At 42.7% G+C, this 27,093-nt stretch overlaps 1 protein-coding gene across 6 annotated transcripts in view; it reads right to left on the reverse strand.

The window, feature by feature from the left end:
• IKZF2 (IKAROS family zinc finger 2) overlaps positions 1 to 27,093 on the reverse strand; it is a 122,028-nt gene that overhangs the window by 58,107 nt on the left and 36,828 nt on the right. For 4 of the 6 annotated variants that reach the window (XM_069782041.1, XM_069782039.1, XM_069782042.1 and 1 more), the window contains one exon: positions 1,083 to 1,349. In XM_069782041.1, the coding sequence (XP_069638142.1) occupies positions 1,083 to 1,349 (267 nt within the window). The remainder of the gene's footprint in view (positions 1 to 1,082; positions 1,350 to 27,093) is intronic. The other 2 variants (XM_069782044.1, XM_069782043.1) reach the window with 1 other exon arrangement.

Raw genomic sequence — 27,093 nt, forward strand, 5'->3', positions numbered from 1 at the left:
ACAACAGTAGTAATAAAAGGATTGAAATGTACAAATGATGCACAGGGCAATCGCTCACCACCCGCCGACCGACACCCAGCCAGTCCCCAAGCGGCGAAAAACCCCGCCCCCCCCACTTCCCAGTTCCTAAACTAGATGGGACGTCACATGGTATGGAATACACTGTTGGCCAGTTTGGGTCAGGTGCCCTGGCTGGGCATGAGAAGCTGAAAAATCCTTGACTGTAGTCTAAACACTACTGAGCAACAACTGAAAACATCAGTGTTATCAACATTCTTCACATACTGAACTCAAAACATAGCACTGTACCAGCTACTAGGAAGACAGCTAACTACATCCCAGCTGAAACCAGGACAGCCTAGCAAGCTGTTTTGGTCTCCAAACAGTAGTAGTACTAATAGTAATAAAAATAATTTATAGGAGAGTGTAGGCATTGAAAGGTGCCACAAAATGGTACCTGGATGGTAAGGGGGAGCCAAGCCCTAGCCCTCAGGAGCGGTCCAGGTGAGGTTTCCCTGATGAAGTTGTCATGCAATGAGCAGCAAGCCCACCCTGGCATCAGGATCACTAGGTAATGAGTGTCCCTTGCAGGGTTTGCTAATCCCAGGTTTTCCAGGCCACCAGCATGATGCCTAGCCACTTGCAAAGGAGGCATGAGATCCCCAGGAAGCTGCTGGCATTGTCCACCTGTGAGCACCTCCAAGGGAAGACCATCTAAGACTCGCCTTAAAGGCTCAAAAGCCTTGCACATGCACACACACGTGAGCACCCACCCCCCACCAGAGAATGATTCTCACCATCTTGCCCCTGGTCAAGAACAATAAAAAAGGCAATTTCCAGACTTTTGTGCTGTTTTTAAGAACCAAAGGCTGGTAATCAAAGTCAAGGAAGCACAATACTTGCAAAAAGCACAGCATCACCGGAATTTGGGGAGCAGGAAGAGAACCAAACCAATGAAGCCCATCTTTCCCCTCCTCAGCCTCCTGCTACCCCATGAATGAAAAGGGAAGAGAGAAGAGTTGTCAGGTAACATCAACATCAGACGCCACAGGCAGTCATCAGATTTTCTTTCAGCTGCTTACCAGTGTGGCTCCTTTTATGTACCATTAGCACATTGGGCCCAATGCAAACCATGCCACAGACGTCACATTTCAGTTTACCATTCGGAAGCCGGATTCCTCCCTCGCTCGATAGCTCCTGGATCTTTCTGTTATCCGCCATCTCGTTACTCTCAGTGAGGGGCTCTTCCAGGCTGCTTCCTTCATCATGAGCCCTGATCTCATCTTCCTGACTCAGGGGCTTCCTGTCACATTCCTCATCACTTTGCATTTCTAGCTTTACTGAATTTGCTGAAAAAAAAACCACAAACAAACAAATAATTAAAACCTTGCATTTTCTAAGTTCCCAATTGCTAATATCATAATAAATTTCTATTATCAATATTAAAGCACAGCCTTGAAGCTTAAATGAACACGAGGGCCTCATGGTGATGATGGCACCACAGATTACAACTGCATATTTTTTCAAGGCCTTGTTTGTTTGTTTTTAAAATTCCTAATTTCTGTCTGTCTGTCTTATAGCTTAGAAACTAAGGCACGGCATGATCCAGAGACCTACCAAAAGTTGCAGAGATGCAGCAGGCTTAAGAACTGACCTCCTGCTTCTCAGCTTTAAACACAGGAGCTCCCTTCCTTTCAAGGAGCTCCAGTCACAAGAGCAAAGGACTTAGCCACAGCTGCTTCTTCCAGGTCTCTCCTGCCTCGTGCACCAAGACACAGGGCTTCCAAAGACAGGACACTGCACCGCCACAGCTTGCGGAAACAAGAACCCTTCACAAGCAGAATTGTTCAAAACACAGGAACCTAGTGAAGCCAGGCTTGTGGGCTGTGTCAGTAATCTCCAAATCACCCTGCCTGCATGGGCACATTTCCTGACAGAGGGGAAATCAATCTCTGGATGAGCCTCCAGTGCTTTTTTGCTACCATATTCTGATTCATGTAAATGGGACACTGCCAAGGCAAACAGGTCTGAGGTGAGACCTATGCTGCTGGCTTATTTATATTTGCAAGTGAAATAAGCACAGTTGAAGATCTTTCCTATTTGCCTGGTTGGACTGATGGGCTCACCACTGATTTCTGTGATCCTTGGGTCACATGACAAACCTCCTCAAACTACCAAAAGCTTGTGGGATCGGCAAATCTTTAAAGAAAATGAATGCATCAGGCTTTTTCATGTAGGGGTGTCGGTGCAAGGGTGTTTTAATCACCAGACACCCCCATTTCAATGCCTCCGTGGTTGGTCGAACCTGCCGAAAGGCCTGTCCCAGAGTCACACTCTCCATCCACACTGTCAGCCAGAAGGCAAGCCCACGTGCCTGCTTCCCTAAGCCTTGATCCTGCTGAGGGTTTTAAAAAGGAGGTGATTCAGCCTTCATATCTAAGCAGTTTTTGACCTCTGTATTAAGGCCATTAGCACGAGTGCTGGTAACAGCAGTGGACCTGGAGTGCAAATGCATGCTCTGAGGCTGGCCAGTGCCTCCAAACCCTGGCCAGGTATGCTCCAGAGCAGCTGCCCAAGGGGCCCCTGTCTGGGAACCCAATGAGAGAGTTAGGAGTAAATGTGTCTGATTGCTGTGAGCCACCACAGTTTCAAACAGCAGGCCTGGAAATGTCAGAAGAACAAACCCTCCTACTTAGACTTCCTCCTTCATCCTCCTTTCTCCTCCTTCCCCAGAATTTATAGTTAAAGAAAACACAAGGTTCAGAGGCTGATGTTGATGTTGCAACTCTAAATCACTGTTGTTAATCCTAGGCAAAGCATAATGAACAGGGTAAAGGCACTAGGGACCAAACAACGGTAAGACATTGCTTTTTAATCATAAAATTGTTGAAACACATCTTCCACTATTCATCGAGGCACTAATGGGAGCTAAGGAATGAAAGTACTACTACAGCAAAGCACATCCGGAGCAAGGACACAGGCAGATCAGATCACAGCAGACTAGTATCAGCACAGGCACTGTCATCGAAATGGCCTGTAACTACGAAATATTTGAGCACTTCATTTATAGAAGGGAAGAAACAATGGCACAGACTGAGAGCTTGACTGTGACCTGGCCCCAGCCAGTGCCAGTGGGTGGCTGTGCTGGCCTGGGCGCAGGATGGCCATCCCCACCTACACCCAGCGTGGTGGAAGAGCACAGTCCCCCAGGGACGGCGCTCTGCTCCACAGTGCTAACCCTGGTACTAATAGCACACACAGGGAAATACATGGATGACAGCAATGTCTTGCTGGCCTTGAGAAAGATGGCCTAAACTTTATGCAATTGCAAATCATCCCCCAAGGACAAGATATAGCTTTCTTAATAGCTTCTTCTGCGAGGCCACCACCACCTCAACAAGGGGAGGAAGGAAAGCAGAAACAGGTCAACAGGAGGCCATTTGCATGGCGAGCATGAGGGGGCCCAGCCCACCACAGCTGCAAGAGAAGCAATGGGAAGCCATCCAACGCTCGTGTGGAGCCCAAGGTACAGTGGGTGGCACAGCCATCACCAGCCTTGTGACCAGGAGAACACATCCTCAGTGGAAGTGCTAGAAGAGTGGGAGCTCTGCCAGCTTCGCGGGCTGGCAGGGAGAAAGCTGAGGTTTTAGTCCCACCTCCCGGTGGAAAGCACGTGTTTGTGATTTATGGACAGCCCACTTTCAGAGCTAAGGAATAGCAGTTCCCTCTAATAACAGCAGCCTTTGGGGGTATTCAGCAAGTCTGAGAATGAAGCCCAAATAAATGGTTTGCTGTCTTCAGGGGCAGTATTTAATACACTTGGCCACACAAGTAGCTAGGGTAGAGCCAGAAAAAGTGCCCTGCACTCCTCACCTAAAACGCCGGGTCGCTGCCACAAGCCTGCATGCTCTCCACGCACAGCAATGTACAAAATAACCAAAAAACCCTCAAACCAATTGTGTATATTTATATGTACTCACAAGAGAGACAGAAAGCCTTGTGTCTCATGTGTCATCTTATGTATATAAATTTTTCTCTCTATTTCTCTGACATGGAATAATAAACACTTGACTGTAATAAGTGCTGAGCACCACAAGTTCCCATTCAAGTCTCTGGACCTTTGCCTGCTCAGCACGTATGAAAGCAAGGCTGCAAGATCTTACAAACTGGAAGATCACTTACTTTATCTTGCCCTAGCGTTTCTTTCTGCTGAATGATGGCTTTCATCCAACAGGATAAAAAGCACAACAAAACGGAGCGAGCTGTTTGCTGAAATGCACCCTCACCAAACACACAGTGCTCCACAGCTCCTGCAAATGTATCTCACAAAGCTCAAGTAATTCATGTTGCATCTTTCATAATATGCCAGCTATTCTGCAAAGTTGTGCAGGCTGTTTACTCTTCTTATTTCCCTCACCTTCACAACACACAGAGAGTACCGTCATTGCCATTTTCAGAAACCCTCTGCTAGCTCTTGTTGCTGCAGGAAGGTTTCCTTCATCTGGGACTAGCCGCTGGTCTCCAAGGAGGGGTGTACTGGTGCAGCAGGGATGTCCTCAGGTCATTGAAAGGGCTTTGCTAATCAGGTCATCTCCGCTGCCTTACATCATACTAGTGTATATGTTAGGCTTGTGTGGTAGCCTGCATACAAACAGGCGCTTAAATTGCATATAGTTTGTTTTCTCTGTTCACAGCCAGGCTTTGAAACTGCAATCATTTTGCGGCACTGTCTTTGTTTTCACCTACAGCCACAACTCAGACAGCATAATGAACTCTGCTGCAAAGGAAAAAGAAATATTCAAGGGATGTTTATGGCTATCCTGCACCGTACACAAGTCTCCACGTCAAATTTCACCCCGGGTTCCCTTGCCTTTCTTGTTCACATGCTTGCTAAAAGTGGGAGGCTTTCTCATTCTTTGGCAAAGCAAAGCATAAATAAGTAAATGGAAAAAAAAAATTAAAGTTTTTGGCACTTTTCCTAAAAATCACAGCAAAAGATATAGCAGGGATAAACTGTAATCCATCTCACTGCAAAAGCATGAACTTGAAGTCAAACCATTTCCCTCCAGTTAATACAAGTTCCTTCCACTTTTTCCCAGTCCAGCACAATACCTCATGGGAAAAGAGAGTCAAGCAGCCAACAAAAGCTTCTACCTATGAACACGAAGCTAATGACACATATTCACCAGACCACACAGCAATGTTTCTTTCTTTTTCTTTTTTTTTTTTTTAGAGCACCAACCAGCTGATCCTGAATCACACTTTATCCTGAATGGCCAAATTGAATACAATTATTGTTAATGTCTCATAAGTGCTAATTAAACTGCAATTCCCTGTTAAACAGCATTTTGGCAAGTTTTCAGTACCAAAATATTTCCTTCACCCACAAATCAGTGTAGCTACAAACCAGAAGTTGGAAGATCCACCTAAGAAAAATATTCCTACTATTTCATCCTCTGACATGGAAATTTGTTTCCTCCAAAAGTGAGATCTGGGGGAAAAAAACCTTCCTGTCTTGCTGAGAGATTTGATCCCCAGGTGGGATGTAAATTAAAGCACTGGCCATCTTTTTCTTAAGCAAGCAAGCTAGAGTGCAATTCCCACTACAGAACAAAAAATCCTTCTGTCCAACACAACAGGACAGTGGCCCTCTGTCTCCTCCACTGTCTGCTGTCCTAGGTCGTTGCTTATTTTATCTGTGGCCTTGGAAAACCAGGCTGGCCACTGTCACCAAGGGTTTGTGGTCTTCAGCTAGAGGTTAGCCTTTCCTGGCAGCAGTCACGCACCACCAGCCTCTTCCTGCTGCCCCCAGAGCAGCAGAAAAAGCACGCCTAAACCCTCAAGCCCTCCCCTTGCCTCTTCCCCTATCCCTCTTCTCTCACCAGCAGGAAACGAAGCTTTGGCCCAGCTTCAGATACTCATCCTTGAGGAGGCAAAATTCAAATCTGCCGCCCCCGAAGAGCCTTGGGGTGGCTCTGTGGGTGAACACAGCGAAGGACGTTTGCAGCTAATGTGGACACAAGGTGTTCTCTGACCAAGCTCGTCTGATAACAGGGGGCAGGTGGTGCATTAGCTCTCCCAGGGTCTGCTGCAGATTCCTTGTCCAGAACACAATATAATGCAATATTCAAAGCCTGGATAATATGTCGGTCTTTACCCCAGAATGCAAATAAATTAAGAAATTGTTACTTCCCTACGGGACTGAGCTCTAAATACCACAGCACAGTGACAGGCAGCTACAGCACAACCTTCTGCATACCGTCTTGTCAATGGTCAGTGACACCATCTATTTTAATCATGAACTTCTCCTAGGCAGTGGATTAATGACATTGCTAATTGGCAGCTAAAGACAAATAGAAAATGACCCAGCTTCTTGCATGTTTTGAACCAGGGTACGTAGTTCTTACACATCGCAAGACTCAGATGCAGAGTGTTTCTATACTATTAAACGCACTGTCTCTATACTGTTAAAAGCACTCAGTAATGGTGAGTGGAATACAGTTAATTTTAAGAGCTAGAGTGTCAAACAGATAAATGTTTTGTAAAATTAAAATTAAGGGGGGGAGGGGGCAGAACTCTTCCGTCTTGACAGATTTTGAAAATTCAAGGTAAGGAATGCCCAAAGCTGGAAACAATGAGCCCTGACTCTTGTTCAGTCTAAGAGCACTCTGGTAGCAAAAAGGATTCTTAAAGAGGCTGTTTACACCACTCCAGAAGTGTAGTGAGACTTTAATGCATGTTTAAACATACTTTCCTCCTGGAAGAGTATAAAGGGGTCTTAGTGAAAAGAAAACTTGCCTTTGAGTTTCTTGTTGCTGGTAGAATTTGGCTCTTAATTAACGAGGCTTTTCGAGTCCATTTTGGCTTAATTTTGAGCTATTAAATGTGTAAACAAGGGAGCACTGACAAATCTTCCCTCTTTAAAAAGGCACCCATACAAAGGGTGAGAATGCCAGCTGAGCAGCAGCAGAACCAGGCAAGGAATCTGCTCTGTTGTCGCCTCATAGTCACAAAGTACTTGGCAAACAGGTTGCCAGTAAAAAGCAAGTTAGCTGGAAATTATATTTAGTTCCTGAGAAACAAACAGGCCTCCCCTTCTCCTCATGTTGCACTGGTGCAAAGCAGGTATTGCTCCAAAGCTGCATAGGTGTGATGCTGAGGAATAAGGAGAATCAGGTCTGCTCAAGGCATTGACAGCACATCTGCTGCGTTGGGGTTGATAACTGTGATCTTCAGGAGAGATGAAGATGTCTCTTAAATGACACCTGCGGGCAACACTGCCCTAACAACACTGTAATGGAAAACGTTTCAGCTGGGGGTTAGAAAGGTGTATTTCAAGGGACCAAGTTCTGCTTTCACAGTAGATTGAGGCTTTCTGGAGGCTTAGAGAGAAGTGAAGCTGCGTCTAGATGGAACAAATGAGGGTGAATGTCACCTGCAAAGAAAGGGGAATTACCCAACTCCTTTCTCGAGTCAAGTGACAAAAGCCCAAACAAGGCCTCTTGCATTACATGTGGACATCCCCGATGCTGGGTGTCAAATTTGTTTATCACAACATGCCAAAGATTTAGCTTTTGGCCACTGAGTAAGTGGGAATCTTAGATGATGACACCATGTTGTCACAGTGACCTCAGCAGGGTTATGTCCATTCATAACAGTTAAATCAAAGAAATATTTCATAACTAATATAAAGAAGAAGGAGGGAAAGGATTTTTAGAAGCTTAGTGCAGAGTCCTTTTCTGCATGCTACAAATGGGATTCTTCAAGCCCACATGAAGGTAGTTAATACGCCAGAAATTCAGTGAGAAATGATCAGCTTATTTAGGCATCCTTAGAAATTTTTAGTTTTCACATTGAAGAATCTCAGTTTAAGCCTGCTACCTCTGAAGTCAATTTAAACTCTCACTAAATGCAACAGAGTACTTATTTCATATCTTCTGGAGGTGGTGTGTGCAGTAAGTGTAGACTAACAGGTCTGTTACACCCAAGTTTAGTTTAAATTAGGATGTGGTTGCATAGCTAAGCCAAGCTTCAGTCAGGTTTTAGCTGACACAAACTATGGCTGCCATCTTCTCGTTCCCCACCCCTTCTATCTTTTATACTGGCACCAGTGCTCATGGAACGGGGTGGTAAACCAATCTGGTTGAAAAATGACCCTTCCTGCAAAAAATCAACCATTTTCAGCTGGATCAGGCCCCTGATCAGGCATACCGTGCCATCACAAGAACCAGCTTTGGCTAATGTGAAGCAGCACCCTGGATGTCACTGCATGCTTTCAATAGCAATGGTTTTAAAATACCAGGCAGCTTCTCGCAACCCAGCTGTCCATGGCCAGACACAAGGAATGAAGACTACAGCAGTGAAACCTGTGGAACAACTTTTATGCTCAAATGGCTATACAAGCTTATACAAATATTAAACTGAAAAGACCACAGTTACATTTGGAAGGGCTCCGATTTAAGCACACAGCATCCCTGCAAGTGCAGCATTAAGACCTGAAATTTCTTTTCTACCACAGGACCAAATTCTGATGCTTTCAATGATTTTTGAGTCGCATTCAGTGAGAATGCTGCTGAAGTCCAAAGGCTGAGACACTAAGTAATGAGTACCTTGATATAAGTAAGGATGGCAGTATCTAGACCAGAATTTGCCCCAGATGCCCAGCCTTTAGGCATGACTGTTTGCTCACCACAAGTCACCCATGCTGCATACCTCGATCTGGCAAGAGTAAGAACTCCTAACTGAATATATATGATTGCTCAGTGTCGCAAGATTCCTCTCCAGAAGGACCTCAGGCCAAATTTCACCCACAAATGCATCCATGCAACTTGTACTTACACAAGTGAGAGTCATGTATTCATAACCCAGGGTAGGAAAAGTACTCCTGATGACCCATCCTCCCTCTCCCTTTTTGCCTATACTTACAAAGTAATTACGGTGCAACAAGTATTGTGCTTAACGTAATACAAGGTTTCTGCCAATTCCCTACAAGTGCAAGGAAGAGATTCCTCACCCCTATGGCCGCCCATCCATTCGCAATGTCAGAACCTGGCCCCTGTGTAGGACAAGTGGAATGCAGAGGTACTTGGCTCCTAGCTGCTGTCTCCTCTTCTGTTGCTTGAGCTAAGTCAGTTATTAGGCTTGGACTCATGGATTTTTCCCTAAGGTCAAATCAGGAGCAATTGCTGGATACCTGTTTATTCGTTCTGCTACTTTTTGGGCTGTTTTGATGGGGTCAGAGATAGTAGGATTCTTCTTTTTCCTCTCCATTTTCTGTTGCATGAAATGTGCTCTTCTGGGCAAATGTCATCTAGCAAACTTTCTGCCTTTATCCCACACCTGGTCAGCCCTTGTGCTCCCCTGCTCTCTCCTGCCACATACCATAATCACTAAGACTTTCTGCCTTTGTCTTAATGACTTTACGCTTGTTACAGATGGGCAGGTGATAGAGCTGGGGCTGGGGAGCTGTAGTGCATAGCAGGTGTTCTCCGGGGCCCCTTTTCATTGTAAACTTTTATTTCACAGTTACCATGAGCTACAGGAGACAGGGTTCGGTGATGTGGGTGGTCTTTCACAGCCCCTTCCCTTGCCAATCTAAAGCAAGTCTCTTACTGTCTGCAACATACATTAAATACTGTCAGTCTCCTCTCCTACCACAGCTCTTTTTTGCTTCAGTAGAGTTATTTCTGATGTACACTGGAAAGCAGAGAGAGGAGGAAAAATAAAATCAGGTTCAGTCCTGCAGTGAAACACTCTGTCTCTCTAAACATTAAACCATGAACACCTTTTTATTTTTAAGGCCGGTTCAAATTCTAATAAGGGAGCAGAAGAAACATATACTCATTGAGCAATGACACAACATTCACCTCTAAGTGGATTTTCTAAGAGGCTGCTAAGAGCTCTATATGGTACCCAAAACTAGAAGTTTGTAATGGAAAATGCTGACAAACTACAGCTATATATGGATCTTCTCTTATAAACAAAAATGAAGTGATTTATAACATCCATTTAAAGTGACCAAAACCTCACTGCTCGCTCATTGTCATCTCTGCTTCTTAAAAAGTGCATGACTTCCTAAAATGCTTTCCAATGTACGCAAAGAGTAGTAATTATAACAGTAATGATTATTTCATTTATAAGGAACTTTCCATTAGGGATCTGCACTATATTTGAAAATACACCTGAAAAAGTTGTTTGAAGCCAATGGAATGACTTCTCTGGGTCTGGACCACGTACTTTGCTTCATTTTCTGGCATTTTTACCACTAGAGACGTTATTTTAAATAAGTGAAAGGCTTTCATTACAAAGTTATACCTTTGAATCATTAACAACTTTCAGGAAAAAATGTATTTGTTTTTAATTATATAAACTCTAAATCATCTTAATGTAACCTGAGCTAGCCACGTCCTCCTCCTCTAAAGGAGGCACCTCCCCTGGCTCATCAACCCATGGAAAATTATAGGATAAGCACCTGCCACAAAAAATATTTTCTGTCTTTATCACTACATTGTGAAAAGGAGATTAACAACAAAACCCATTTCATTTATTTATTTGAGTCAAAGCCTTGTCTGCACCCTTGGAGGCAGGTGGCTGATAGAAAGCAATGGGCAGATCCCCAGGTACAGCACCATTTGCAGCCCTGGATCACTCCAAACATCTGACCATAGGGACTTCTCACCATGCACTTCACAGTCATTGCTGTGTTGGACTCCACCATGATTAAAAGGAAAAAAAAAAGGGGGGGGGGACGACAGTTTTGCCTAACCATGGTATGATGCATGAATTTGAAGGAAAACTCTTAAAAGCCAGTGTCTTTGTAAATGCTGAGTTCTGTCAGCGTAGTGCTGCTCTGAGACATGTATTTTTAATTGATACTGCTGAAAAAGTATATTTCCCTTACTTTTTTTTTCTTTACTGATTTCAGATGGCCAATGGGGACCAGGATTTGGGATCTAGAGACACCCGCTCACAGTTCAGAGACCCCAGCAGTATTGAATTCAGCACATTAACGCAGGACTTGGAGCACAAAAGTTCACCTACATCTAAAGATGCACATGAAGGGTCTACTCCAAGAACCAGACACTGACAGTATAAGGATGGCAGAGTCTGGTTTAGTCCCTTAGCCTTTCCAGATTTAAAGGACAGAACAGTTTATAATCATTTTCCACTTTCCGAAGTCACTTCAAGAATCTAAATTTGTTTAACCCCCAAATTTAATATACTAAAAATGGGGGGAGGGTATCTCTGTTGCCTCCTTCCCACAACTTAAAACAAACCAGCTATTAAAGCCACAAGATATTTAAATGACTATTCATTCTGATTTTTTTTTTAAAGCAGTGTTAGGCTTTCACCTGTATCATTATTATGTAGGCAGTGACAGATGGCAATGGAAAAATATAAAATAACTCTTAGAGTATTAACTTTTTTTCAGTACCGTATGTGTCAGATTCTTTAGCATAAATAAATGGCATTACACAGTCTCATTAAATCTATACATCTGTGTAGTAACTTGCAATTTATGGATATTTTCTGACACAATGTTCAAACCAACAGGTTTAGCTCACATGTTTCTTTTCTCACCATGCCATCTCCAAGTCACCAGAAAAGCAAACAAAGGCAAAACCCTACATTAAATATTCCTGAAAAATTCTGTAAGATTTGCTGTTCATCATCTACACGTATTTAAGGGTACGAGAAGGGAAGAGAGTGGTGGGATCATGGAAGAAAGGGACTGGAGGGAGTTGGCAAGTAAAACAGATAATTAGGTACCTAAAAACTTACATATCTAACAAGTAATGAATGTTTTCTCAAGTTAGATTAAAACAATTTAGAATGGGGACACAAACACACATTTTCTCATATCAACCACTTAAACACCAAAAGCACCCACCACAGTTTCACCACAGTACCCAAGAGCACTGAGCAGATACCCCCATCGACTGCTCAAACAAGAATGGATGAGGGACTGCAGGACTGAACCCCAGGCTGAAACATCTGCTGAGGAGGTCATACAATGCATCATCACCAAACAAGCTGAAAGATACTGCAAGGGGCTTTGAGCACTGCTCGGTATTATTCCAAAAGGTCAAGAAGATGGAGACTTAACAGATTCATAGACTGAAGCATCTGATACTTCCCCAGCAGATACATGCAGCCCTCTCCCGAACATGTTCCAGAAACTCAGCTACTCCATGGAAATCGCACGTTCAACCACCACGTACAGCCATGCACACAGCCTCACTGATGGACAGCAGAACTATTTAATTTCTTTGTCTTTGGTTCGCTATAAAGCAGCGTGTCTCCTTTCTTTTATTAAGAGGCTGAGGCTGGGCAGCATCAAGGAAGGTCCTTGATGCCTTGTTCTAGCTTCTGCAGCCCAGGTTACCCAGGGAGAGTGGGGACACTGCTCCTCCTGGGGCACAGGGCCCCGAGGAAGGCAGGATGTGAGGAGAGGGCTGGCTTGTACACTTGTACAACAAACCTACTCCTGGGAGCACTCCCAGGCCCACCTTCATTCATCCTTGAGCAGGAGTAGGGCAGCTGCGGGGACCTCGTAGCTGCTAAAGTATGTCACAGAGTCTCTTTTTGGGCAACACGTTGTCTTTGGGAGCCCTCCCTTTAACACAACAGCCCGCTGGTCCACGCTGGTGGAATGGGATGCAGCACCACTCACTGTTACTAAACATTCATGAAAGACATCACCAAGAGATGAAAATCTGTAAACATAGCTGCAGCCAAAGAACAAGTGCCTGCCACAGGGTGCAGCAGCCCTGCAACTACATTCCTGACTGCTGTGTTTCAAAAGGTACCTCCTTTTTCAACTCCTATGATCGTACCTTTGGAGATGTTCTCCAAAGAGCTCCAACAGGTCTGCAGAGCTGTTAATACCTCCAAAATATCACAGACTATCAAGAAAGACTCCTGCCTGAACATCAAGTCACATCTTACAGAAAAACTCAAACCTCATGTACATGACACATTCCCATTGGAAAGCTTAAATTTGGCATTAGCAGCAACTTCCGCACGTCACCCTTTTGTCTCCTTGGATAAAGGATCTGTTGGGAGCTATTTACGTACTGGCTCTTTTCCTCTAGGAGGAGCTGGTATCTCTGCCTAAAATTAAGATTGCTTGACACTTCCTACGATGAGGCCCTGTTTTTTACTTGCTTATCACTTTGCCAAAAACAATTGAGGCTGAAATTTATAGGCAATATTTTAAATTTTTTGTGTGAAACTGCAAATCAAAACTGGCTCTGACAAAGAGGTCGGAGAAACCACCACTGGTTCTTAGCATTCAAAGTAAGGTGATCCATGACAGGCCAAACTCGTGAAGCCTAATCTTCTATGGATTTATACCCACGGTCTCTTTCAAGCCCTCTTTTCTTGCAGTAATCCCAACTGGGGTTCCTGCTGCCAAACAGAAAGAGTGACATCAGAGTTCCACTTGCATTCCCCCTCACTAACAAGGGCCAGCAATCCCAAGAGACCCTCTGACCATGCCCCAGATTTCATCTTATAGGTACACTTATTCTATTGTGTTGGTTCAAGAAAAGTGAGACCCAGAGACGCAGAACATCACTGACATGCCTTACTTTTTTTTTGGAGGAGAATCATGTGCATTTAAAAATCATTACTCACTGCAATGAAAAGAAGAATAAAAAAAAAGAAAAAAAATAATTTGGCATCCTAAGAACCTCACTAAAGCTCTTTAAAGTGCATAATTCCATCACCGTACTGTACATAGCACACAATCTCTGAGGGGTAATTATCCATGGATTGGAAGCCAGTGTGAATATACACACAGTCAGTCAATATGATGTTGTGCTTGCTGCTGCTGCTTTTTTTTCTTTTCTTTTCTTTTTTTTTTTAAATCAATTTTAATTGTTGTGGATCTATTTCTGCTAATAAAAGAGAGTGAACCGATTCTGGTCGGATAGATTTCTGGATACGGAAAATGAGTGAGCAAAACATGTGAGAGTACTTACTGTATTACCAGAAATATTTACAAATGGCTCTTCCCTCCGTCAGCTGGCAGAATATCAAAGCACTGAGGAAGCAGCACAGATGACTTCTGAAGGGATGGAGAAAGAAAAAGTCCACTCCATCATCAATCTGGGAAAGGAATGCCACAGAACTCCAGCAGAAGCCCAGACTGGAACTGCTCTAACAGCAACATCTCCCCTCTTGTCAAAGGGCTAACACTATTCTGAGTGCAAACTGTATTAGAAAGGATCACAAATGAGCCTCTACAGGGAACATATAATGTGTCCACTGGTTTATAACAACATATGAACTGGACACCCAAGGTTTTTTGCAATTCAGATGTGATTCCCGGGACTGTCAGTCATTCCAGCTGAGGACAATCATGTGCTCTGAAGGCTTGATGCCTACATACACCAAGACCAACCTAGACTCTTCAGGCTTGAGAGCAGTGCAGCCTTCTCTATGAAACACAGCACTATCACAGTGCAGTAGACGTATTTATATCAGCAAAATAAAAATGTGGAGACAAGCACATTTTCAAGAGGCACACGGAAAATCATCCATATCCTTGTGTGAGAACTTGGCTGAGAAAGAAAGGACTTTGCACCACAAGCTCCTGCAAACAGGGTTTCTGCAGAGGTACACACAGACAGAGCTATACCAGGATGCAGATTCCTGGTGCGGACATGTGCTTTTGCATAACTCATACCTGCACACAGACTAATGAGGCTTTCTAGAATTGGATTAACCGAATACACACTCTGAACTTTGTCTAACGTCATGATTTGTTTCCATGTATCCCACTTGTGTTAATGCAAAGGCATACAGGCCAGCTGTGGACTGCAGATTTACCTGGGGAGAGATGAGCACCCAGTTGGCTGGGCTGCAGAAGCCTGCTGTTAGTTCCCATCGGTGGAGAACTACAATAAGGTGCACCAATTCCCAAGTTAGCTTGTTCATGTGAAAATGCCTGGGGGTCTTGATTCAGTGCAATACTTAAGCAATCACTGATCTTTAACATTAAAGTCAACAGGACTTCGGTACATACATCATAGGTAATTATATGAATTCATCATTGGGCTGAGCAAGCATGTTCCAGCTCACAAAAGCAATGAAAGGACAACATGCAGGAAGGACGAAAAGCCTTCAGGAAAGGATTAGTAGTGTCACAAGTTAAACATCTCCTCCCTGATGACATACAGGATCGGGTCAACTGTGCAGACAAGCGAGAATGCTATAGCATGAAGCTAGAAATGGTAAAAGCCTGCTCAAACTACTGCCTGTAGTAGCATTTCAGGTAACAAACACAGAATACTAATGTACAATAAGCAATAGTTTAATAGCTCTCCTGTATAGGAGAGGTAGAGATTTTTCAGTGTTTAACTGCACATCATTTCTATTCCAGATCTCCTACTTGGCTGTTTTAACTTAGCTAGCAGATTTAAGTGTAAGAAATAACAATAAACTTCTCCCTGTAATCAACCTCTGAAACCCTTCAATTCTTGCTTTATGGTTCTAAAAATCATAACCTAGGAGGGCTATAACCTAATAGCCATATGCTGTCATTAACAGTCTACTGAATTACAAATAATGTAGGACCTGAGCGACAACTACACCCCACTATTTTAAAACTAGATAACAGGGGTTTGGTGACAATACGAACACATTTCAGTTATGTAGTACTAAGTAACTTAACACTAGTTATAACCAATATTGGTCTTTTAAAAAAATACAATTAAAAAAAGCATTATTTAAAAAAATCATCTTAATCCACAGTAAATATCCAAGTTCCTGAGATGATTATGTCTTCTCATAAGTGTAAGAAATAGCAAGAATTTACAGTAGGTCATTTGAGTACCCTCACTCACAGCAAGCAGAAAGTAGTTCAGCACCTGCTGAAATAATTGCCAAGCAAGGAAAAGATAAAGATATAAAACAAATTTATTGGCTGTCTAGCAGACTTTACATTCAATTTTCTCTTGTCACATTCTCATCAAGTGTATGTACCCACACAATTCTAGTTGCAAAGGTTACGATCAGAACTGTGTCAGATTCAACTACCCAGCTGCCAAATTTGATCTGAGGGGTTCAGGAAGGTAGTATGCATACTCCCAGGTAGGACATATAATTTCATATATCACATGTGATGCTTCATTTATCTGCTTTCATGTGCATAGTGGATCCATTGATTTCCTTTAATGTTCCTGAACATTCATAAGCACCATTATTCATGCATATATGCTCAACAGTCTTTGCAGAAAGTGACTTGTTCATATAAGCAATGCCTCGTTACTACTCTGTTGTCAAGTTTCTGGCCCAGGGGTTTGGGATCATTGGCTTCCTTAAAGATATCATCAACAGGGGATTCTCACTCTAGGGTAAGCATAAAGCATCTACCATGAGGCAGAGTCTGAGATGCTTAAAGCTCAGAGATTTATTTTAGGCAGCTGCACCCTGGCACACATGGAGGTGGAATATTCCAGTCTCCAACTTTCAGTTCTGGTGGGAGACATAAGGAAAATGGAGTTTTTGCAGTGACTACTGAAGACAAAAAGAAAGAAATAATCATATGGGTCAAACAAACAGAAATGTTTCATTTGCTATGAAAATAATTTGAGTTGACTTGAGACGTTTATTTGAGCAAAAAGAAAATAAAACATTTCTGAAGTTGTATAACCTCCCCCTTTCAAGTGCTGGCCTGTTTGAACTGAAATACATAATTTTGAAGCAAACATGGAAATGTTTTCTACTTTCAAACATCAAAAGCCATTTCAATGTTGCTGAAGTGTTTTCTCCCCCAACATTTTCATATAACTTGACTCAAATTTCATTCTGGTCCTGCTCACAAGCTGCCTTTTCCGACAAATTTATTACTTGTCATTTCCACCTAGCGGTTTCCACAGCAAGCTCGTTCCCAGCAGGCTGTAAGGATGCAAACCAGTCTTGAGCTAGGTCTTCTGCATCAGGAACTAGGGAAGCACTGAACTGATTTAAATCAAGGGATTTCTGAAACAGGCATTGTTTACAACTGAAGTAAAATTTTCAAAATAAAAAAGCAAATATTTGAAACCTCTATATGTCCTTAACTGCATGACGGCATAGTTACGTAATATTTTGGAGAGTGAAACAGCTGTGCCTCCTATCCCTTTCTTCAGCACAGATGGTCAATTCAGAAGCCTTCACTATGTTCCTGGCTGCCCAGCCATGAGAGGGATATTGCAACTCTGCTCTAACTACACCTCCATGGGTCCTGAAGCCATACCCTGTGCTGTGTCTGGAATTGATCCAGCTGAAAAAGAACCTGAGGTGAATAGGGGGATGCTGATAGAAGCATGAAGCTGGGAATAAACTGAAAGGGGGAATAGTGGCTGCGTATGCCTGAGTGAGTAGTGCCGTCCCTAAACGCAAGCTGCAGGCTCCTCAAGGACTCAGCTTTCATCTCCTGCATGCACTTTCTGCCTACCACGAGGTGCAAATCTAGGTTCGGCTCTAGCTCTGCTCCCAAACACAGGTGTGATGATGGAAGTCAGCACAAGGCTGCTATAGATAATCCAGTGCTTAGCTGATTTTATAAAAGTCCCTCACTTCTCTGGGCCCTAAACTTCCAATCAGTTTGGAATCAGTTTCCAATCAGTAACTCAAAATCAGTTAAGGCACTTTCGTAAATCTTACTTGGCATCTAGTTGCATCTTTAGGTGCCTAAACACATGTTTAAACAGGAACCTAAATCTCTTTGCAACTCAGTTCGTCTACAAAATAGAGGTTGTAATTCTTTATGTTATGGGGGTTCAGCAACAATAAATTGATTAATGTTGGAGATTAATGTTCATGTGCTTAAGTCAATGCAAGCAGAAACAAATTCTAATTCAGCATAAGTGACATACATTGCTTACAGGAATCCCAGCATTTGTAAAGCCAGTGCCTTCTCCCTCAGGGACAAGATACATCTGCTTGCAAAGAAACTTGCGCAATTTTTACTCCATATATTTTGGCGCAGGCTAGTAGTAGCAGCCTGCCTCTTTTATGAGCCCTTCAGAAAAAATATCTCTGTACATCCTTTAAGTTCTCTACTGTTGGGTTCAATGAAATTGATGCAGAAAAACTTGGAATGTAAATTCAAGCAACAACTGAAGTTTAACATAGGCTGCAAAAAAAGAAAGGCAGGCAGGACTTTGCGTATGTTTGCACAAAAGAGAAATTGTTCAAGTGAGTGGGAAGAAATTTCTAATGCTAATGTCTTATAACATGACCCCATGGCAGTTGAGATGTCTTTTACAAGGACCACATCACATGCTGTTGATTCCATGACTCATTATTTCCAATGCTGAAAGAAAAGTATGGCTGGATAGCATGCTAAGAAGGAAAATTAATTTGTGTCACTACAGTAAGTTTCTCCTATATTGCAAACAGAATACATTGATTTAAAAAAAAAACCAACAAACAAAACACAAACAGAATCTGGATGTTAATTTGAGGTAAAATAGGTCATTAATAGTAATTTGGAAAGAAAAAGTAACTACATCCGCTAAAATAGTATCTGCTTGAAGAGACACGGAGCAAAATCATATCTAATATTTAATACATTTTATTCTCCCCCTCTATAAACACAGCGCATGACTAGCGCTGGCTTTAAAGAGGGGTTGCAGTATACAGAAAATGTCAAGGCTGTCATTGAGAAATTCATGAAGATGAAGCAGACCCCAATTCAAGCCGAAGGAAGAGCCTCTACCTCCCTTTGGGGTCTATGGCAACACTTCGAGCACTTGCTCAGGTTGATTGAGGCCAAGCTCTCCGTGGCACTGCTACAGCCTCTACCTTCTAAGCTGGCAAGGGTGTTGATCAAACATCTGTTTTCATCAGAAATTCCATCCGGATTTTAGAAACCTTCTCAATTTAGATCTCATCAAGACTTGCACACATCTGCAGAGAGCTTTGATTTCTAGACACCAAAGGCTTCCAGAAGGAAAAAAGCTTCTCTGAATAGTTTCCCACCCACCCTCACAGCAAGACTGATAACAGTACATTTGTGCCTGTGCTTTTGGATAGAAAAGGTACACATGTATATATGTACACACACGTGCTTTTGCTGGTGAAGCTATGCTCTCTTCTTAGCTTGGGTTTGGATGTCCTCGCTTGAAAAATATCACAGCATCCTGAACTTATCAGAACACTGTCTGCCCTAGAGCCCAGCACAAGAGGTTTTAATGAGCAAATGCCTATGCTGATAGGTTTTGTTTCTACCGTATCTTTATTTGCTGGCTGGAGAATTTAGGTGCAGAAAAGAATGTGGATGTCAGCTGGATACCAAACATCATTGGCCACTGGTTAGTCAAGCAAACGGCAGGACTGAATGGAACAGATTTGACCCAGAGGTTACCAACTTTTCAAAATATTACATGTGACCATTCCTTAAACAGATGACACATTCTCAGCCAAACACAAACCAGAAAATGGGATTGTTATCCTCCTATTTGCCCTCTTTTTGGAAAAAAAGGGGGAGCAAACTTTCAACCTTCTTAAAAAGGCAGTGAGCTTTCTGCATTCCTGACCTTTCACTTGCAGAGGGAATGCTGATTTCTTGCTGAGCTATGGCTCTGATCATCCTTACCAAAGCTAAGATGTACATGAGCTGGCTTACCCTTGTTTCCACTGGCTGCTGGAACACACCAAAGAGACCGTGTGCCCTACTGCCTTAAGCACGGAGCCAAGCAATGTGATACTTTTCAGAACCTTATATAGCACTTTAAGAACTGTATAGAGGAGCTTGAAACAGGATGACATAGAGGGCAGCAGTACAGGGAAGTTGAGAAATGTCTTCTGCTTTTGCTCTCAAGCAGATCAAATGGTCAGTTCCAAAGTGGGGCATGATAAAACTCCCTAAATTTTTGGAGTCAAAAGTTAGTTGAAAGACTAGAATAACACAGAGTAGGAGGGGAAAGTGGATGTGATCACCCACAGACAAAAAAAAGGTTTATTCAAGCATTGCACTATGACAACCATGCATTGCAAATGCCCCAGTGAAGTGAAAATTTGCAGCCAGTCTTGGAGGCCTGGGGTTTCAGCATTCACACGGTCGGTCAGCTAACTGAAGCACTCTGGGAGCTGCATTGGGCTGTGTCATTTCTCGGAGTAAGCCCAACAGGAAACACTTGTGCTGAACTACTACTTCTAAATACCCAAGTTACTGTTTGAACAGACTTACTACTATCCCTTCCATCAGAGCTGTGCCTACAGATCCTAAACAATGCCAGGGTCCCTTCCTGCCCAGTGTTCTGTTTTACCCAGCATAAGGAAAAGGTACAACAGCAGGAAGTCTGGAGCTCTGTACCTGCAGTACCCAATTATCTATCCTGTTATTTGGTGTAGTGCCTAATACATGCCACATTCTACTTCTGAATGAATAAAAAGGGATCAGAGTTTCATTTTACAATCATTGCAGCATATATCTGGGGTGCTCTCTACCAGTATCAGCACAGACAGACTGTATCTTCAGGCTTGAGAAGAAGAAAATTTGGCCCAAGATGTTAAAGGGTTATTTTAAGGAATGCTTTTTTTTTTTCCTCTCTCTCTCTCCATTTGTTTGTTTTGGAATTGATACCAGGAAAAAAAAAATGTAACTAGGAAACAGAATACATAACTGCCTGAGGTGATGTACAAGAAGTTTCTTCGCATTCTCTGACTTTTTCCTGGTTAAAACCAGTTTGCCTGGGGATGGGCCAGCGCGGTTTCGGCTTCTCCTACTTTCCCAGCATTCCACAGACTAACATGACCTTCATTAACTCAACACAGCAACTGGATCCAGCTAACAAAATCCAACACATGTAGGCACTTGTCCCCCTCGTCCTCAAGGGTAGAGAAACAAGGATACAGTTGTTCCAAAACTGGCCTTGCTATTTCCAATCCTTATCCTCGCACAACAGATGCTATCTAGATTGCTCCTTGCTGTTCAAAGGCTGCAGCAGCTTCTCTGCACCCTTTCTGCTCTCTGGATTAACACCCAGTTGGTCTCTTAAGGAACTGTGGATCTAGTCAGGGAGCTTAATGAAAAATGGTTTACGACAAATGATAAATAACTAGTAGCCAGCTCTATACTTGTGTTAGCTGGGTGTCAGGGTATTTGTTACTGAGAATATGGACATGTCCCAATTAAAAAAACAAAACAAAAAAACCAAAAAAACCCACACACCACACTCACCCCCACCCCCAAACCAAGCAACAACAGAAAACCTCAGAATTGTAGCAATCTGGACACAGACTGATGGATTAGGGAGTGTGGGGGAGGGAAAGATCTAGTCAGCCTGAAAAACTACGTATCTGGAGATGCGACAGAGATAGTGGGGAATGCACTGGAGATAACAGACTGGCCTCATATTTCATTATTTATTCAAACTTTTCATGTTTGCAGCACAAGTTAAAAAAAAAAGTCCAGTAGCTATTGGCAGCATAAATCAGGACACTATTATGAGCTAAAAAAAAACACCAAGAAAGCTTCTCTATATACCATTCACACTCGGGACCAACACTCACGAGCCCAGACTCGGGAACAGCAGGTCTTACATGCTGCCTACATCCTGCTGCCTTTAATAAAACTATTTTTCTGAATTTACAGGTTAGTGAACAAGAGAAGCTTCAGACCTAATAACTCCAGAATTGGACTCTGCACCTCATCTAGAGTGGAGAACTACAGTACATAGAGGAACTGCATTATTTTATTGACTATGCTGTTTTTCAGGCTGTACTATTACTTGTGACAACCTTACAAATGCTAAATTGGATCTTAATCCACAAAGGCTCCTTCAGTGAAACCAGCCCTTTGCAAAGCAGCTGTGCTGTCTAGCTACAGATCCAGAGGCAGACCCTGAAGCCTTGCTCTAGATGAAGCCTGAAGCTATTCTAAATCAATTCAGCTGTAAATGGATATCTGCTTTAATGGAGACAGGGAACCAAACGCAGCTGGGTGCGATGCTGGTCCGGTCACTCCCTCAAGGAGACAAAACCTGGCACACCTTCTACTCAGGGGCCACGTAAAAACAAGGAAGATCCTTGACATATTTCTGACCATGATGTAAGTGTAAGCCCTTTCCAGACTGGGACCCTTTCCCCCATTCCTTCTTTAAAAAAAAAAAAAAATCACAGAAAACTCCAAAGTCCACAGACTAAATAACCAGCACGGAGATGGGCAATGGGAGACGTTGGAGGAACAAGCCTGAGTGTAGTGTTGCATAAGGAGTGTTAGGGTCTTAGTGGGGTTGGTTAGTTTAGTTTCTCGTATCAGCAAAGTAAGCAGAGAAAAGTGAAAGTGTTTCATATTTATAAAGTTAAAGAAATACCTCTCAGGAGTTTGCTCCTCAGTAAGGATTCCAGGTACCACAGTAACACCAGAAGGAATAAAAAATATCAGCAAGCTTGTACAGCAGTTGCTATGTCTCTGTTATTTGAGCAAATGGAGAAGCCTGTCATCTTTATCCCAGTTTAATCTCAGATGTAATCATCTGGTGGTGCATGTATTTAACCAAACTCCTCATTACAGTGCATATGAGTTCCACTAGCAGACAGCATGCTGGATGATCCTACACAGATTGTTACTGTTATGAGCATATAGTATATCAAAACAACCACTGTTTTTAAAGAAACCAACATGAGAGATGTCCTCACCATACTCAAATTCCAGAATGGTTTTGTGCATGCATTCCCATCTGTCTTCGTCCTTCCCCATGGTGAGTTTAACTATCACCTCACCATTTACTGCTGTGAGGGCAAATTCGTGCCACCTAGTTTTACACATCTAATAGCTAATTGGCCAAGTCCCAGCTAGCACTGTCTAGGTTCCCTGTGAAGTCAATCCAAATAAATAAGCATCTCCAGAGGGCAAATAATTTCATCCCACCTGTTCTGTGAGATGATGGTTTCTGGAGGAGCCTACAGAATAAGATTAAGTGACTAGTTTGGACTAGATATCTAGCTTCTGCAAGGCTGAAGTTCCTCAAAATGAACTCCACGTGGACAGGACTATTCAGTGCAGAACTTCACAGATCCTTCCAGAAAAGCTGGAAAATCTTTTACCAGCAATTTCAGCTGAAATCATTACTAAGACAACAGTCCTAAATCATCTTCAGAGCAAGTCATCCTCACTAGATATCAAGCTGGACCATATTGCTATGCCTTCCCAGCTTTGGGGGAGGTGCTCAGATTGGCCACCACCATCTCCATTCTACTTTCTTGCCTGTTTTGTCCCTTCAAAAATCCTAAAGGACATGGCTTACCCATGCCTTCATTTCTGTGTTTTCCACGTGATGTTGAAGTCAAGTTCTTACAATATTATAAGTTCTGTCTGGATTTGAGAAAGTTTTAGTCACAGTATTTTATGTTACTGGTATTTCTTATACCAAATTCCCTTTTACAGGTCACTGATTAATTTATGCCAGAAGAAAATCTTGTACTCATTTTAATTACTTTATTGATTCTCAGAAAAAGAAATACAAACTCACACTAGGAAGAGGGAAAGATAATGTGCATTTGTCTTCCACGTACAGTCAAAGTCCTTCCAATGATGCTGGGTTTAATAATGCCGAAGATCTACTCTTCTGCTCTACAGTGGTAAAACCCAGACCCTTTTCTTTCCCCTATTCCCATGGGAGAAACAACTACAGAGAAACAGCAGGAGTGAAAAGACATGGAGATACACACTCACCTATGAAAGCTTTCATATACTACAACTTTGCAATGAGGTTACAAGCATTCATGCAAAGCATCATATGGCGAGACAGAACCTACTGTTAAGTCACCGTGAAACAATGAAAGGAAAACTACCGATAATGAAGGGGGTAGGATGGTTTGAGAAGTCCAGAGTCAGGTAGGATTCAGACACATTAAGAGCAGAAGAGGTTGTTATGATCTTCTAATCTGACCTCTCTACCCACAGAGCTTCTCCTACCAATGCCTGCACAGAAGCCACAGCTTGTTGGCTGTTTTCTTTCCCTAAACCACTGACGCTGTTTCTCTGCTGGTGCCAGAGGCAGGTAGTTCAAAGGTTTCTATCAACTTGTGCTTGTCGTTTACAAGGGAGTGAAACATTACATACACAGCTCTTCTGAGGACAGTCCTGAACTCTAATGGTGTGACCGATGTAATTAACTCAGGATTCATTACAGGTGTGCTGTGATCTGCCCTGAAAATACTGGGACACATTGGCTGCACTTGGCTGTCCATCACACTGAGTCTTCCTTCCCATCAAGCTTCCAGCCAGGACACTGAGCAAGGCGAGGTTTAATCCCAGGTTACGAGCATGTATGAGAGCATACCACTGGAAAAAAGCAGATTAATAGAAGCTGGAGTTCCTCCTAACTCCACAAGTATTGCTAGGGCAGAAGTCCTGCAAGCTGACTCACACAGTTCCCCACCCTCCCCGAAAGAAGCAGTCTTGTCAAAGAGACCTATAAACTTATACAGAAAAGAAACCCTATGCATTTTCTCAAAGGGCAAAAAAAGAAAAAGACAGACAAAAAGGTCCTAAAGAAACACACAGAGAATTTAGCTACGCTTGGATATTTTCTAGGACATTTAAAAAAAAAGTAATGGAGAAAAATAAATTCTTTCTTAAATTTAAAAAAATCATATTTTTTGAAGTAATTTTTATTAAAGCTAGTTAGTGCTCAAGAGAGTTGTACTGGCTATGTTCTAAACTAGATCTGCAACATAAAAATTAGAAAGTAAAAAATCCTCTCCCAGAAAACACCATGTTTTGGTTTTGGCTTTTAAACTCTGGCTTTTCACAGTGCCAGGTTTTCTCCTGATTTTTGAAGCACAGCCTGGTCACACATAACTCAACCAGAAGAACAGGCAGTGCACAGCCTACAGTAGCAATAGGAGAACAAGCAGGCAAGGCATGTCCCATCCTCTCCCTGTTGCCAGCATCACTGCTGCTGGAACAACAGCACAGCAACACTGCGTGAGCCTGTGTCCTGATCTGAGGGGTGGCAAAAATAATCACTTCTTCCTACAGTGAAACTGCGAAGGACAAACAGGTTTCCTGTGCTATTTAAGAGTGGAAAAAAAAATTACTATTTGGCTTTTATTAAGAATGGCTGCTCTCGGGTTAGAGATTATTGTAACAGGCGTTATCATCAGTTGGTTTGAGTTCTTCGGTTGCTGCTTGAGCAGAGCTGGAAAACAGATTTGTACTCCCTGCAATAAATTATTGACTGCTATGACTCTCAGGAAGCCCAAGGTGTGGTCCTTGCTGGCAGGTGTGAGGATGTTTGTTTGCCAGCCTTTCCCCCAACTGGAGGAAAGGTGCTCAAAAAGTAGGAACTGCAGAAGAAAAGCGAAAAGTGGGAGCCAGGATTCCCTTAAGTGACTTTTCAGCATTCAGTGGACATGCAACATTTTGAACATGTTGAACAACCAAAGTGGACATCAGAGCACAAAGGCACCCAACGCCAGAAAACTGGGGTTTATATTGGTCTGTATTAAAATGCATGGAGACAGCCGACCTTTGCTACATCTCCTTCTCCACAGCCACAGGTAAGCATGATCAGGAACACAGAAAGCACAGATCATGCACGCACCACACAGACCAACTACAGAGCAAATAAGGACAGACCACTGCTGTGTATGAGACCACTGTTAATAGCTACTAAAGGATATTAATGTCCTGTACAATTATGTTTCTGAAGATTTGGGTGGGATTTAATTAACTATTCTGCCAAACACCCACCCTGGAAGGCAAGCAGGGAAATGTCCTTATCCCTTCCCTTGCACAGGAGAGAAAAATGAAACAGAAAGGTGAAGCAGCTTGCTTAAGTCTGTCCTGTGAGCCAGAACTAGATTTCACCACCTCCTGCCTCCCAACCCAGTTTTCATTCCTACAGACCACACCACCTCTCAGATCTGCTCCAGGTGAGCAGATAACACACATGTACTTCATACCACAGAGGAGGAAAAGTCATAGCGAAAAATGATTTGAGGATTCAAAGGTTTGATGTGATTTATAACTAAGCACCCTGGGAACTGTGGAGGCTGATGATATTTGAAAGCGAGTAGGTAAAAGCATAAAATTAGGACTGGACCTAAGGCGCTGTGCTAAGCGTGACAACCTGACTGCAAACAGCAACTCCTTTTGCACTTTTCCAGTGCCATCAGAAGCCTTCAGACAGAAGGCAATTCAGATTTCATTGATGAATCCAGGGTACTACACCTAGTTAACATCTCAGCACCCTTTCCCCACAGTATTCGTCTTTGTGCAGCAAAATATTAGTTACACGTTTCAGGAAAAGAAAATCTTTATCAATGGTATCATTCCTTAGGGCACTGCCAGTACAAAAGCCCAAGGGATGCAAAATTAAATGCCTTGTGTCCTTAAATCTTGTAAAGTGTATTTCCTAGGGTTTTGGTTGCTAAAAAGTTCAAGTGACACCAGGCTGTTCAGAGTTATCCTTCGTAGGTGTTTTCGTCATTCTGACCTCCTATTCTAAAACACAACTGCTAATTCCTCCTAGTTAGAAATAGGAAATTTTAATAAACTGTCCAGCTCTACCTCGTATCTTTATAAAGTAATGCCCCTTGCTACCTCCCGGTTGTAAAAAGTTGGACTTTAAAATAAATCTTAGGCTTTGGAAACAGAAAGATATCATGCCTAGATTTACAGGAGTTTGAACAGTACAAATATTCCAAGGTGAAACACTCTATGGCCAGAGGGTCTGAAAAAGAGCACACTTCACTTAAAAACCCTGAAGTTACAGGCTAACTTCAGTACTTGGTGAATCTTAAAATAAAGCCTCCATGTAAGCCTTTTTAGGATTGTGGCCCTCATTTGTTTCTAACTGAAGAAATGAAAACTATCATTATATAGCTCTGGAAAAGGTTTATTCCCAAATAGATCCTATTTACAGGCCAAATTCTACCCTTCCATGTTTACATGGAACTCCCATAAAAAAATTAAATACCGTCCCCTGAAGATCATGAGATCATGCAAATACACACAGGCTCCCAAGGCTCCTCTAAGGCAGCATCTGTCATTCCCTTGCTCTCTCAGGTACCGGTGCCACAGTTGCAGGGCCCACAGGCTCCCTGGGGCTAGGGTCGATACCCAATGCGTGCTAAGCCTGTGCT

This window comes from Haliaeetus albicilla, chromosome 4, assembly GCF_947461875.1.
Source record: "Haliaeetus albicilla chromosome 4, bHalAlb1.1, whole genome shotgun sequence".
In the NCBI taxonomy this organism is placed as follows: Eukaryota; Metazoa; Chordata; class Aves; order Accipitriformes; family Accipitridae; genus Haliaeetus; species Haliaeetus albicilla.